At 43.8% G+C, this 13,715-nt stretch overlaps 1 protein-coding gene and 1 non-coding gene across 2 annotated transcripts in view; both read right to left on the bottom strand.

Moving 5' to 3' along the window:
• Window positions 1-508: 508 nt before the first annotated feature.
• Window positions 509-13,715, bottom strand: part of UBE2Z (ubiquitin-conjugating enzyme E2Z) — a 13,755-nt gene continuing 548 nt past the window's right edge. Inside the window, exons 2-6 of the mRNA XM_008568900.1 lie at window positions 11,638-11,882; window positions 9,067-9,178; window positions 6,318-6,430; window positions 5,515-5,605; window positions 509-2,553 (exon numbers count right to left, since the gene is read on the bottom strand). Of these exons, the coding sequence (XP_008567122.1) occupies window positions 2,383-2,553; window positions 5,515-5,605; window positions 6,318-6,430; window positions 9,067-9,178; window positions 11,638-11,882 (732 nt within the window). The 3' untranslated portion in view covers window positions 509-2,382. The remainder of the gene's footprint in view (window positions 2,554-5,514; window positions 5,606-6,317; window positions 6,431-9,066; window positions 9,179-11,637; window positions 11,883-13,715) is intronic.
• On the bottom strand, window positions 3,221-3,295 carry TRNAI-AAU. The gene has a single exon. It is a non-coding gene; the product is annotated as a tRNA-Ile (tRNA).

The raw sequence follows: 13,715 nt of genomic DNA, 5'->3' as shown, positions 1-13,715 counted from the left end.
CGTGTGATACATTTGTTTTAGTTAAGCTTATCTCTACTTTGTGAAATAGTGATATTTAATAATTAAGCACTTCAGGGCCGGCCCGGTGGCGCACTGGATAGTGCGCCGCTTGGGAAGCGCGGCGGCGCTCCCGTTCAAGGGTTCGGGTCCCACATACAGACCGGTTCCCGCTCACTGGCTGAGCGAGGTGCGGGAGCAACACCGAGGGTTGCGATCCCGTTGCCGGTCCCCGGTCCGGTACGGGGGCAACACTGAGGGTTGCGATCCGTTGCCGGACACGGAAAAAAAGATAAAAGAAAAAAAAAAAAAAAGTACTTCATTTCTAATCAGTAAAAAACATGTCACCAATAGCTCCCTGCCCCCACCATCCCATGTAACTTTTCAACTTCCAGACAATTCATTGAGCACTTTGCTTCTCCCTGACAACTGCAAGCCTAGGTGAGGTGTGGTTGTGGAGAGGATCCCATTCTTCCTTTACAGAAACCCTCCCACACCCATAGGCGCTTCCTCCTTCTGCCAAAACAAACTTTATTGCACCAAAAAGAAAAAAAATTCATTTATGTACAGTCAGATATAAAGACATCTCTTTGACTCCTGTGCATATATTTCCTCAACTCAAGATTAGGGCGTAAAAGTCAGGCTGCTACGCCAGACATGCTCTGCCCCGTGGCAGGGCCAAGGAGAGGATTGTCACTGGAAAGTGGAAACACTTAAATGGATGACAGACAACACTGGACCCACAGACCAAGGGCATTCTTCTAAGCCCTGGACTAGCTCTGGGAATGGAAGAGGGAAATTTGGAAGCAGGGTCCCTTTTTGAGTCTATGTGAAGAGACCCAGCCTTCAGGTATCCAAGATCAACTTCCATTCCCCTGCCCACCCACTCCCTGTCCAGTTTCTTTGCCTCCTGCCCTCCCAAGTAGAACATTCTCCTTTGTGCCCACCCTCCCCCCACCTCAGTTCCCCCTAGAAGTTCCATGATCCACAAGGCAGAGATCTTCATAGCAGCGGGCAGGGCAGGTGTACATTATCCTCTGCCTTACCTGTGACTGGATACTGACTGAGGCCCTGCGTCACATGGATCACCAGTACCCCATAGTAACAATCTGAAGTACAGGGAGAACACATCAAAAAGGGGAAGGATGGATTCCCTTGATGCCCAGTATTACAGGGCACCGAAAGCACATTCTTCTGAGCCAACCAGCCAAAGGATCACTGCAGCTAAATACAGATAGAGAAGCAACACAGCCAGGCAGAACACCCATCAGAGCCAGTGACAAAGAGCAGCTAGAAGGGAGGGGGAGGGGAAAGAAGGGGAGGAGTCTCCAGAGTCCCAGCCCCAATCCCCTTCTGCCATTGGCTACCCTTGCTCCCCACAAATCCCTGGGGTTTGAAATGAGGAGGGGGGCTACAGGCTGGGGTGAAAATACACAAGGACAGCCAAACAAAATACAATTAGAACTAGCATCAGTCTCCCCCCAGTACCCCACCCCCAAGAGAAATATCCTCATTGTGACTAGCATTTATGAAAATCCGTAAGAGACTATTATATGTAGTGGCTCTAATCCCACACAGAGCAGCTGCCTGTGTTGAGACTTTTCAAATCGGTGATTGCGGGAACAAACAGTATTTTCAACTTCTTATGGTGCCTGTGCAGGCTTTACCAAGACCTTGGTTCAGTCCCAGTCACATTTACCTTGTCTTAAATCTAGAAAAAGGTGAGGGAATGGGGGGCAGGGGAGAAAGGTGCTCAGGTGCTAGGTAAAGCTTACTCATCAGCAGCCTAGACTCCACCACTGTTCCTTCTCTTTGGTCTGTCTAGAACAGTGACTATAAATTAGGAAAAACAAAATTATGCTGGCCCATGGGAAATAATGGGGGAGGGGAGGCAGGGAGGAAAACGGCATTGGGAAGCCCTGCTTCAAGACTGAAGACAGACAGACAGACAACCACCCAGACTGCTTAAGTGTCACAGACAGCCCCCCACCCCACGCTCCCTTCCAGATGTACCCATAAATCACTTGGGCACACTCCCTCTAGAATTGCAATTTCTGTCTTCCACCTGTTCCTAAGGAGCTGGCCCTGTGGAGAGGTGTGTTGGTTGTTTTGTTTTTGCCAGAGGCCCTCACCCTAGGCGCTCCTGTAAAGGTACCTTGGCCCCTGATATGGGATGAACATAGCCCCAGATGTTCCAGTGCCAAGAAGGTCAGATGAGGAACAGCCCCCACTCCCACACCCTGGGATCCGAGCTTGCTTGTTCTTGTCATCTTGTGGGATGACGTCACTTTTGGAGGGAGATACAAAGTGCCTCTCCGTCCCTGGGGTGGGGGAAGGGACTCTGCTGGGACTCTTGAGTGGGGGCAGGGGAGAGGGGAGCAGGGTCTAAACCCGCAGGCTCCCATGCAGGTCTGTCTCTGTCCCAGATGAACTGCTATCAGAGTCCATTTCGGCGTTCTCATTATGGAGCCTCTCCAGCACTTTCTGACGAATCAGTCCCAGACGCATCAAGAGGGACTGGTAGTCAAAGTGGCCCCGCTTCTCTCCAAAAGGGTCCTGTGGGGGAAAGGAGACAAGGGGGATGGAAGATGCAAGTCTGGGTGGCTCACCCTAGAGAGAGCAGCTTTCGGCCCATGTCAAAGGCAAGCTGAACTTCTGAGCCATGGGAACAGAGGAGGGCAGCGCATAGGACAGGCAGTCCTGAATGGCAGACAACATAATCTCATTTAGGAATACAGTCAGCCCTTCATATCTGTGGGTTCTGTATCCACGGATTTTGAAAATATTTGGGGAAAACACATGTACAGATTTTTTTCTCCTTGTCATTATTCCCTAAATAATACAGTACTATTTACGTATCATTTACATTGTATCAGGCATTATAAGTAATCTAAAGATGATTTAAAATATACGGGAGAATGTGTGTAGATTATATGCAAATACTATGTCTTTTTAAATCAGGAACTTGAGCATTCATGGATTTTGGTATTCAAGGGAGGTCCTGGAACCAATATGGATACTGAGGGATGACTGTATTATAGAACATTTACTGCCCCAAATAGGTCTAGCTTGGGCTAACATTAAAATGTGTTTGCATTCCTCAAAAGCAAGCCAGTATGCCAGAGGGGACACAGTGAGTGTGAGATAGCTAGGGAAGAGAAATTCAAGATGAGAACTGTAATCATTAAGTGTGCCTGTGTTTTCTTCTTTTTTTTTTTGTAGCTGGCTGGTAAAGGGATTCAAACCCTTGACCTTGGTGTTATTAGCACCACGCTCTAACCAACTGAGCTAACTGGCCAGCCCTGTATTTTCGATTAACCTCATAAAAACCACAGAAGAAAAAAATTGTCTTTCATTCCCTATACTCAAAAAGGGTAATCTGCTTTCCGAAGGTCACAGGCAGGTCTAGAATTCAAGAGTTCTGACTTCTAGATAAGCACCTGTACTCTTCCCCAGGGACCTGTCACTATATTCCTGTCCATGTTTCTGGGTATCACTCCAGGGCCACCTAGCCTGGATCTTAGTCTTTGTCATTCTAGATCAAAGATCTCTAAACATGTTGTAGAAAGGTTTACCTGTTCTCTAAGTCTCAAAAATAACTATGGTTGGGGTGGGTGGTATACAAAAAAAAAGGAGTTTAAAATATTATATCGGGACTTTGGCAGCAAAATGGTCTGGCCAGGGTTCAAATAAATGGAGACCCGTTTCCCGGGTAGTCACAAAAAGATACACAATTTCCATTCTCTTGCATTCTGTTACTTCTCTCACAAAAGCCCCTCACACACTTTTGCCTACATATTACCCTCATGAGTGGGTTGTGACTACAGCTCACAATTTTTACTCACGACAGTTATATTCCCCAAAGTTGAGTTCCACACTTACTCTGGAGCTGTCAATTCCTCAAATCTTCCTTCTTTCATTCTTGGCTCCACTTCCCCCATTCTCCTCTTCCCCAGACACTGCCCCTCCCTTCCTGTCCTTATCACAAGTTGTTTTTCCTTCACAGACTAAATATTGGTAATGCTGTTGGATACCAACAATGACAAATCTTGATGAGGAACAAACTAAGGCATGCATCTTCTATATACTCTTGGTAGGGGTTCAGAAACAAGTTAACTCTGAGCCTGCCTTGCCCTTTGAGCTTAAACGAGGCAGTGGAATGGGAAGCCCAGACACTGCCCCTCCCTTCCTGTCCTTATCACAAGTTGTTTTTCCTTCACAGACTAAATAATTGGTAATGCTGTTGGATACCAACAATGACAAATCTTGATGAGGAACAAACTAAGGCATGCATCTTCTATATACTCTCGGTAGGGGTTCAGAAACAAGTTAACTCTGAGCCTGCCTTGCCCTTTGAGCTTAAATGAGGCAGTGGAATGGGAAGTCCTTAAAGGCAGGATAGGGAAGCTACCATTTATAAGGAGCACCAGAGGAAATAAGACCTCTCTCTACTCCTATTGCTGTTGGTGTTGGATGAGTGAGTAAAACCGCCCAAGAAGAGCCAGAGTGAGCTTTAAGAGATCTCAGACAACTATCCCACTTCTAAGCAAGACCACCAATAAGTGAGCTGAAGACACAAGAACTGATCCTCCAGGACAGAAGGAGGGTTCTCATCCTCTTCCCAAACAGGTTGTTTATATTTGAGTCTATCTACAATTTGGTCAGTACAAACCTCTTCTTTGAAACAAACTAGCCAGCCACCAAAAAACCTCAACAACAAAAAACCAAAAAAACCAGAATACGCCTAGGCTGGTTAGCTCAGTTGGTTAGAATGTGGTATTGGTAACACCAAGGTTAAGGATTTGAATCCCCTTACTGGCCAGTTGCCAAAAATAAATAAATAAGTAAATAGAATAAAATAAAAATAAGCCTAAATTCTGCATGCTTACTGAAGAAGTGAAAGCACATTTCTCCCATAGAGGCAGGATAAACTGGTTACCACCTTTGGAACAGAAATCTTTCAACATATGACACCAAACAACCATTATTTCTCTAAGCCACCTTTCTCTATGAGCACCCCTTAGGGATAGGGATAGAATTCCAATAATTGACGTATAATCCCTAAGACTCTGACAGGGCTGAATGTTCTTGGCTTGAAAAGACTATTGACCGGGGCCGGCCTGGTGGCGTAGTGCGCTGCTTGGGAAGCGCGGCAGTGCTCCCGCCCGAGGGTTCGGATCCCACGTACAGACCGGTTCCCGCTCAAAAAAAAAAAAAAAAAAAAAAAAAAAAAAAAAAAAAAGAAAAGACTATTGACCAAGAAAGGAAGATGTTCCAACCTAGAAATTCTAGCAGGACAACTCAGATTCTAAATGAGTACCTTCTGTACGCCAGGAACTTAGAACAAACTCCATATTACTTTAGGTAAGTCAGTCTCCTCTACAGGCCTCAGGTCCTCAAATGACACAGGTTCCTTTAGCTGTGACATTCTATGAGAGATGTGGATGTCACCCCTGTGGAGGGATTTTACATGGTCTGCTGTAGGGTTTCTGGAATTAGCAGCAGGGGCTGTAATACCTGCATAGTCTGGCCTTGAAGGTGCAGGCGATCTTTGCAGGCCACCTCATAGAAGTCATAATACTCCAGGAAGGACTTCTCCATCACCCCTCTGGTAAACAAGCACAGAAGTGTAAGTTAGAAACTTAGGGGAACAGGTCACCCCTTCACCACCTAACCTTAAAGCCAAATTAAATAGTTAAGAGTTTATGGGAAGCCAAATAGATTTGGCTTCCCATAAAGACTTTTAAATGGAAAATGGAAAAAGGCACAGCTGACTACCCATGGCTGATTTCCCTTACACTTTAGGAATTACAAAATGGGACTGACTGTAATACTCACCATTTGAATCCAAACTTCAACTAATGAGTTGCTCAACCTCAACTGTTTTCCACAGGCCATCCCTAATCCCAAACCTTACTCAAAATTCTCCTAGGAAGTTTGTTTAATTACCTCTGACTTTGTTCTTTCAGATTTAGCACTTAGAAGTAAACTTGAACACTAAGAAATGGGTTTATTATAAAGTGCTCTATACCTCATTTGGCTGTAGAACAGTTAATATGTCCAAGGCTCTACCCAATGGGGGCTCCCTGAGGGCACAGAGCCCTTCCCACCAGGCTTGGCACTCTCCAAGAACAGAAGCCACCTGAATGTCCTCTTGAGTAACCCTCAGCCACTTGCTCTTTAAAAGCAAGAACCACATTTTTCCTTCTCTGTCTCCCTCTGGTGCTCAACACTGGACTTTGCCCTGAAGGCTCTTGAAGGGGTAAACCACCTAAATATACAAAAGGAATGAATACCAAGTGGGGTCTCTTGAAACATACCGTAGGGGTTCAGGGCAGGGACACTTTCCTTCCATCATATCACAGACTGCGACTCTGATGGTCTCATGCCGGATACATTCATTGTAGTTTTTGCTGTCTCCTGGATGTCTTTCCTGTAACATGACAAATGCCATAGTATCCAAGTACAAAATTTAGGCAAAGAGAAAAGCCAATGGCAGAAAATTTAGGACTAATATGGAGTATGTGACCCAAGCACAGGAACTAAGAAGATACATTTCCCACTGTATCGGAGATCCACAAAGAGCAACTACATCTTTGTTTTTGAGACCATTCACCTCCCCACTATATACACATCATCTTCTGATACAGGTCATCGCCTGTAATCAGCAAACTAGATTCATAAAATTTTCCTAAAGTGAAAGGCCTATCAGGTAACATTTAAGTGGAAAATAATCAAATATAAAAATGATGGTGGGACAAAAAGGTATAAGTGATATTAGGAGTCTCAGTGTGGAAAACCTTTAGGCATCAACAAGTAAAGAATGCTTCCATGTGTGTAGGCTTCCACCATCCCTGAACTAGGTATTATAAATCAGAAGTAGAACTCGAAATTTTCAAAAGGGAAACTCCAACTCTGGTCTAGAAAGCTAACATAAATGTGTGGGTGTGAATGGAAGGGATTATGGCCTCCTCTCCTCTCCTTCTTTGCTCTTCAATGCTCCTGCTACCACCAACCCCAGTCAACTAGAGCCCTGGCCTCTGATAAAACATATAATGACCAGGAAAGAGATATATGCCTTCACCTTACTACCATGGTTCCCAAACTGCACCACAGTGAAATCACACTGGCGCAGCGGGATATTTTAAACTTCTGAGGAAAACCACAATATTTAACACCTGTTGAATACCATGCAAACTACTAGCTTGAGGTAGGCAGTTCACAGTTTTAACATTAAATTTCATTATATTCTTTTTGAAGGCATATTATCTTTGTGAAGCTGGATTTTCAGCCATTGCTGTGAGAAAAAGCAAGTAGCTTATGTAAATAGTGGAGAACAGGAAACGGGGATAGTAAGGTCCAATCTGATTCCAAGACTTTAAAAGTTGTGCAGTGCCCAATAGGTGTACAACATCCTATTAAGTAATTATAGTTACTTAAAAAAGAAATAAGTTCTTCAGACCTAATTGGAATAGTCTGGTACTTTTTTTAGCCTGGACAACTACAAAAAAAACTAGTGAGTCACTATGGGTGCTGTGACCCAAGTACGTCTGAGAGTACAGTTGTTTGGAAGTACAGTTGGCTCTCTGTATCTGTGGGTTCTGCATCCATAGACTTGACTAACTGTGGATCAAAAATTTGGGGGAAATTGGGCTCAGTTGGTTAGAGCACAGTGTTATAACACCAAGGTCAAGGGTTTATAGCGCCATACCAGCCAGTGCCAAAAAAGCAAACAAAAAAACCTAATACAACAATAAAAAATATTACAGGTTGGCCAGTTAGCTCACTCAGTAGAGCATGGTGCTGATAACACCAAGGTCAAGGGTTTGGATTCGCTTATAGGCCAGCTGACAGGAAAAAAACCCAAAAAACAAAACCAAAAAAACTAGAGGAAAAAATATACAAATAAAAAATATAACAACTATTTATATTATATTAGGCATTTAAGTAATCTAGAGATGACTTAAGTATATGGATGTGGGTAGGTCATATGCAAATACCATGTCATTTTATATCAGAGAGCATCAGCAGATTTTTGTATCTGTGGGGTGGGGGCAGTAGGTCCTGGAACCAACCCTCCTTCAATATAGAGGGACAACAGTATTAAGAAAAGTCATAAATCTTGCATTTCCAAACAAGACCTAAAAATCAGTTCCTTGTTTAGCCAGTGAGGTCCACTTCCACTACTACCAACTCCTGAAATCAGATACGGTTTGAAAAGGATGGTTTAGGGAAAAATCTTGTTCATTTTTAAAGAGTATTTATTCCCCTTTATTCAGATCTATAAAAGAACAATTAATGTTGGTGTTGTCTCAAGTAGTTAAAAAATGAATTAAGCTGTTTCAGTCACCTAATGGAATTATTTTCTTTTGGGAATATCACTGGAACTTTTTGCTGTGCTCATGAGCTACTGCGGAAGGCATGTTGGAACAGTGGTAGAACTTGGGCTCCAGTGCAAATCCTGGGTCCTGTGCTGATGTGTGTGTCCTCGTGAAAGTTAATCTCTCTGAGCCACCATTACTTCACTTGAAAATATCTACCTCATGAAGTTAGCATGAGGATTGAACAAGAAACTTTATGTAAAAACTTGGCTGTGTTTGGTATATAGCATATCTTGGCAAATGTGAGTTTTTATCCACTTTCTCCTTGGCAGTGTTGACCTAAATATTCTTGCCCTAGCTAATGCCTAGCTCCTTTGGCTGTGCAGGGTAATGGTACTTCTTAACTCCAGAATGGCTGGCTGGACAGTAGTCACTTGTGAACACTGTAAGGGGATGATGGAGAACATAAGGATATCGAAGAATCCTCTGGCTCCAACAGTCCCAAAAGTGGGCGCAGAATTAATTTCCAAATGACTCCACTGACTTTCACACTGTAGATTAATCCAAGTCAAATACTTAACAGTGTTACTGTAACTCTCACAAATAAAAAAATTCATCATTAAGGAGCACAGTTCGGTTCCCTTTTTCTCCTACAGTGACAAGTGTAATACATGTCTCAAGCAGATCTCTCAGCTCTCTTAAAACACCCACTATTCCATACCCCAGAGCTGGGCCCACCTGGCCTTACCTGTTCGAAGCCTGGCTCATTGTGATAGGGGTTCTCAGTCATCAGGGACTGGATGGAGATGAGCACGGAGGAGATGCTCTGGGCTGGGCTCCATGCAGGGCCAGTCCATGTACTGCAAATACATCAGATGGAAGGAGGTGGGTGAGGCACAGAAGGGCCAGGGAACAAGTACCCCAGGGCCTGGCACATCAATGAAAGTGACTCACCATAAGTTTCTCTTTCACTATTAATACTCTGGAATTTCCCTGCCTCTGTCTCACCCTCATTCACCAGAAATAAGTCAACTGCCTAATCCTCATATCAAGTGGGACAAAAGAAAAAAGAGTAAAGCAAGCAAGAGAACTTTGAAGGGATTTTCTTTGGGCTAGAAAAGAAACAGCAGCCAGGGAAGGTTATGATAATCAAAACAGAAGAAATAAGGTAAGAAAATAGCTCCAAAGGTTGTCTAAATGTTAACCTCTGTGGACTTCAAAGAGCTTATTCATTTATTTATGCTGGTGATAGAGTTAGTGAGGGGAGAGAGAGTAGAGCACAGAGGCACACAGGTGACTGAAACCATCTAGTAAAAGGCCATGTGGTGGGGTTGACCATCAGGATCCAGTTCAAGCCCTCAAAGAGTGTCAAATTCTCTGAAGACCACACAACTCTGCCATAGGACAAGAAGAGAATAAGTGGTGCTTCTAAACTGTGGAAGGTCTAAAAATAATATATGGAAAACACTTTAAACATGAAGAGAAACCAAAATCGCTCCTCTGTTTCATAAACCTGATCAAGTATTAGGGGGAAGGGGAAACTTGGACATTCGTGACATTTATTTTTAGCTCAATTAACTGAAGAAATGGCACTGGCGCTGGAAGCTGAACACAACCAGGACTGGTTTGTTCAAGTTAATTGGCCACTTCCCTTTCCCTGTTGTACTTGAGGAAAGCCCAAGTCAGAGATGTGTAAGAGTAACTTCATCAGAGGCTGCTCTTAAGTGACTCTCAATCTGTTCTCTTCTCAGCTTTGCTCCCCCAGGAACTCTAAACCTCCTGTTCTTTAAGGCTTTACATATTTGGGGATTCAAGTCTCATTAAATTTCTTTTGTCAGTGAGTCAGCCCAATATTTTTTTCTAGGTAAGGAGGGGAGAAATAAGGCTGATAAAGCTAATATAGCCAACTAAGAACACAGGAACTTTCTACTCTGTGATTCTTCATGGCAAATTTTCAATTTTAAGGTAGCTTCTCTTTTTCCACCCAACACACTTCTGCCACTTTTACCTCACCATCTTACTTCTCCTGTTCCTACTGTCTGCTCAAAATAGTTTTATATTGACCTAATGAGGGAGAATCTACTACGAACACACTTTTCATGAACAAATTTCACACGAAACCACTAAATTTCCTTACCACTGTGTATACCACTATCTAACCAGCACAACTGTATACCCTAATGAGATAAAGAAATTCTTTTTTTTTTTTTTTAAAAGATGACCGGTAAGGGGATCTTAACCCTTGACTTGCTGTTGTCAGCACCACGCACCACGCTCTCCCAAGTGAGCGAACCGGCCATCCCTATATAGGATCCGAACCCGCGGCCTTGGTGTTATCAGCACTGCACTCTCCCAAGTGAGCCACAGGCCAGCCCCTAGAGGTAAAGAAATTCTTTAAGGACAACCTCCTTTAAAGTACTTGCTCACTGCCACAATCACAGCAGAAAATATCCCTGAATCTGATAGAGTTCTAGAAAAATGAATCATGTCTCCAGTTTGTTTCAGCTGCCTTTTCCTCATACAAACCTGGAAATGTGTTTGGCAGGAAGAAAGGAAACAGGACAATCAGTTTGGGCCACTTTCTGAACTTCAACCTGTGCCTGTTCTCTCCCCCAGGGAAATTGAGACCACACAAAAAAGACCAATCCCAAATATGCTAAAAGACATTTCCATTTGGAATTTTTAATCCCCAAAGGCAACTAAGACAATGAATGGGAACTCCATTAAGCAAAATCTCAGTAGTACCCGCAAGGAGGATGTACTGAAAACTTCTGTTTCATGTCTGAAGTGATTTCCCATCTAAGATATTTTTCATTCAATTTTAGAATATCACAATCATCATCACCACTACTGCCGCCTCCAAAGCCATTCATTGAGAGACTCAGAAATAAGACACCCACAATCTTGAAAATGGCACAGATCCACAGCCTTTTCTCAACCTGTTTGAAGGGAGTGGTTCTCAAACTGGAGTGTGTACTACAATCACCTGGAGGGCTTGTAAAAACCAGATTGCTGGCCCCCTCCCTCTGGAGTTTTGGATATAGTAGGTCTAGGGTGGGGCCCCAGACTCAGCATGGCTACAAATTCCCAGGGACTATGTTTTGAGAACCACTTTGTAAGGCATCCATTGTATGTAATAAATTAACTTCTCTTCTGTGCATCTAAAATACTAGTCACATATCATCCTGGGGAGAACTGAGAAAAGAGTCAATCATTTTCTGTGTTCAGTAGTTCAGATGAAGAACCCTGGTTGATAAAGGCTGGCCTAGAGTAATTATTTGCTAACAATCAACTTGGCTATTTAGAAGTCTCCTCTTACCCTAGAATACTCAAGCAGACCTTCCCATTGCGGTAGAAGTTGGGGTTAAACCTCACTGTGTTATTGCCTGTTGTCATCAGTTTGACCCGAGGTGGGTGGATGGGATAGTCGGGCGGACACCGAAACACGAACAGGAAGAAACCCCCTTCATAAGGAGTGTCAAATGGGCCTGTGATCAATGCATGAATCTGCAAAATAAAACCCCATCTCAAAATTGTGAGGTGACACCCCCCCCCCACGTCAGGCTTTCACCTGCTACCCATGCCAGAAGCAGGGCCCACAGTCTTGTATCCATATTCCATATTCTCCTCATGCAGAATGAACATCCTGTACTCACTCATACTAGTAAGTAGGTTTGGAATTTTAAGAAGCCCCATTACAGTGGACTGGCATCTTACTCAAGGGTTACATTCTAAAGTTAGAGTCCAAGGTGAAAATTAAATCTAGTCAAAATCACCCTTGAGTATCTCTTAAGACACAGTTTTTGTGTGGACCTCCATGATCAGTATTATGTATAAAAAATGGATAAAACACCAATGTACAAAATATAATATGCACTGGTAAAATACAACCCTAGCATTTTTAAGAAATCAATACACATCTTTACTCTGTATATATGTTTGGATTTGCCTAGGTTAAATACGATTATGTATAAAAAATGGATAAAACACCAATGTACAAAATATAATATGCACTGGTAAAATACTACCCTAGCATTTTTAAGAAATCAATACACATCTTTACTCTGTATATATGTTTGGATTTGCCTAGGTTAAATACACAGATGATCCAACTCCACACTATATTTATGTGGCACAAAGGAGAGGTAAGATGAATGGAAAAGAGGAAAGGGATTGGAGGCCACAGCACCAGTGCCAGTACAGTGTAGAGCTGAGGGTTGTGATGGATGCTAGGGTGTCTGCTTGCTTCCTCTGCAGAGGATCAAACCTACTGTGGAGGACTGTGGCTCAGGCAGCATCCAGCTGTGTCAAAGATACAAAGGAAAATGGCAAAAACTCAGGGTCCACTCAGAGCCATTAGACTATCCCCAGAACTCTCCCTAACACTGTTGGTTAAAAAATAAAACAACAAATAAAACCCAGCTCTTCAAACAGAACACTAAATTCTCTTCCTCCACTAGCCATAATTATTGAACAAGATTTCCCTTCCTATGGGGGAAAACCTGAACTGACTCATTTCTTGTACAAAGGCTCCTAAGCATTTAAGTCTGCTGAGAATATGAACGGCAAAAGGAAAAAAACTTTGCAATCCAATGCCTCAGTCTATAGTCCCTGCCTTGCCCTGGCAACACCCTAGATTATATTCTAGCTTTCAGTTATTTAGAATAGCAAACTCAACTGGTCTCAACACGGCATCAATTCTGGGACCCAAGGGACTAGCATATTAACACTGATACCTGACTGAGGAGAAGATGTCCTAGGAAAAACATTTCCAACCACATTAAAGAAAAAAAAAAAATCAATTTTAAGGGAAGCCTATTCAAAACTAAAAAAGACACATACCAACAATACAAAATCTGAATTTTTACTCTAAGGAATTTGAAACTGTAAGTTTTCACTTAGCACTAGATTTAGGAAATCTGATTTCTTCCCAGCATCAGTTTAAGTGAAAATTCACTTCTGATGGTAGAGGGGGGGGACCGATGGGTGGGGCCTGCGGACAGCATCTAGCCAGGCTGGGGTGGGGAAATTGGTAGAGGGGCGGCGCGGAGGGCGGGAGGAGGTGTTACCGAAACGCGAAAGGGTCGGGTGTCGGGAGGTAGGGGGGTGTAGGGTCCGAAAAGAAGACCAGGGCTCAAGGGAGGCTGCCGAGGGGCGGGGTCGGATCTGGGCATGCGACGAGGGGTTTGGTGCTTGTGGGGCTGGAGGCGGGGGAAGAAGGGGCTTGGACCGCGACGCTCCGGAGTGGCAAGGTTTGGGCCTTCGAGCTGGGCCGCCGCGAGGAAAACGCAGTGGGTGGAGGGGTGAGTTGTAGTGGGAAAGGGTGGGGGGCGGGGAAGGTCGAGCCCCGGAGCTCGGGGCTGGGGGAGGAAAAACCCCAGCTCACCGCTTGATCCG

The sequence above is a fragment of the Galeopterus variegatus genome, unplaced genomic scaffold (genome assembly GCF_000696425.1).
Source record: "Galeopterus variegatus unplaced genomic scaffold, G_variegatus-3.0.2 Scaffold450, whole genome shotgun sequence".
NCBI lineage: Eukaryota > Metazoa > Chordata > Mammalia > Dermoptera > Cynocephalidae > Galeopterus > Galeopterus variegatus.
This window is presented reverse-complemented; position numbering and strand designations above follow the sequence as displayed.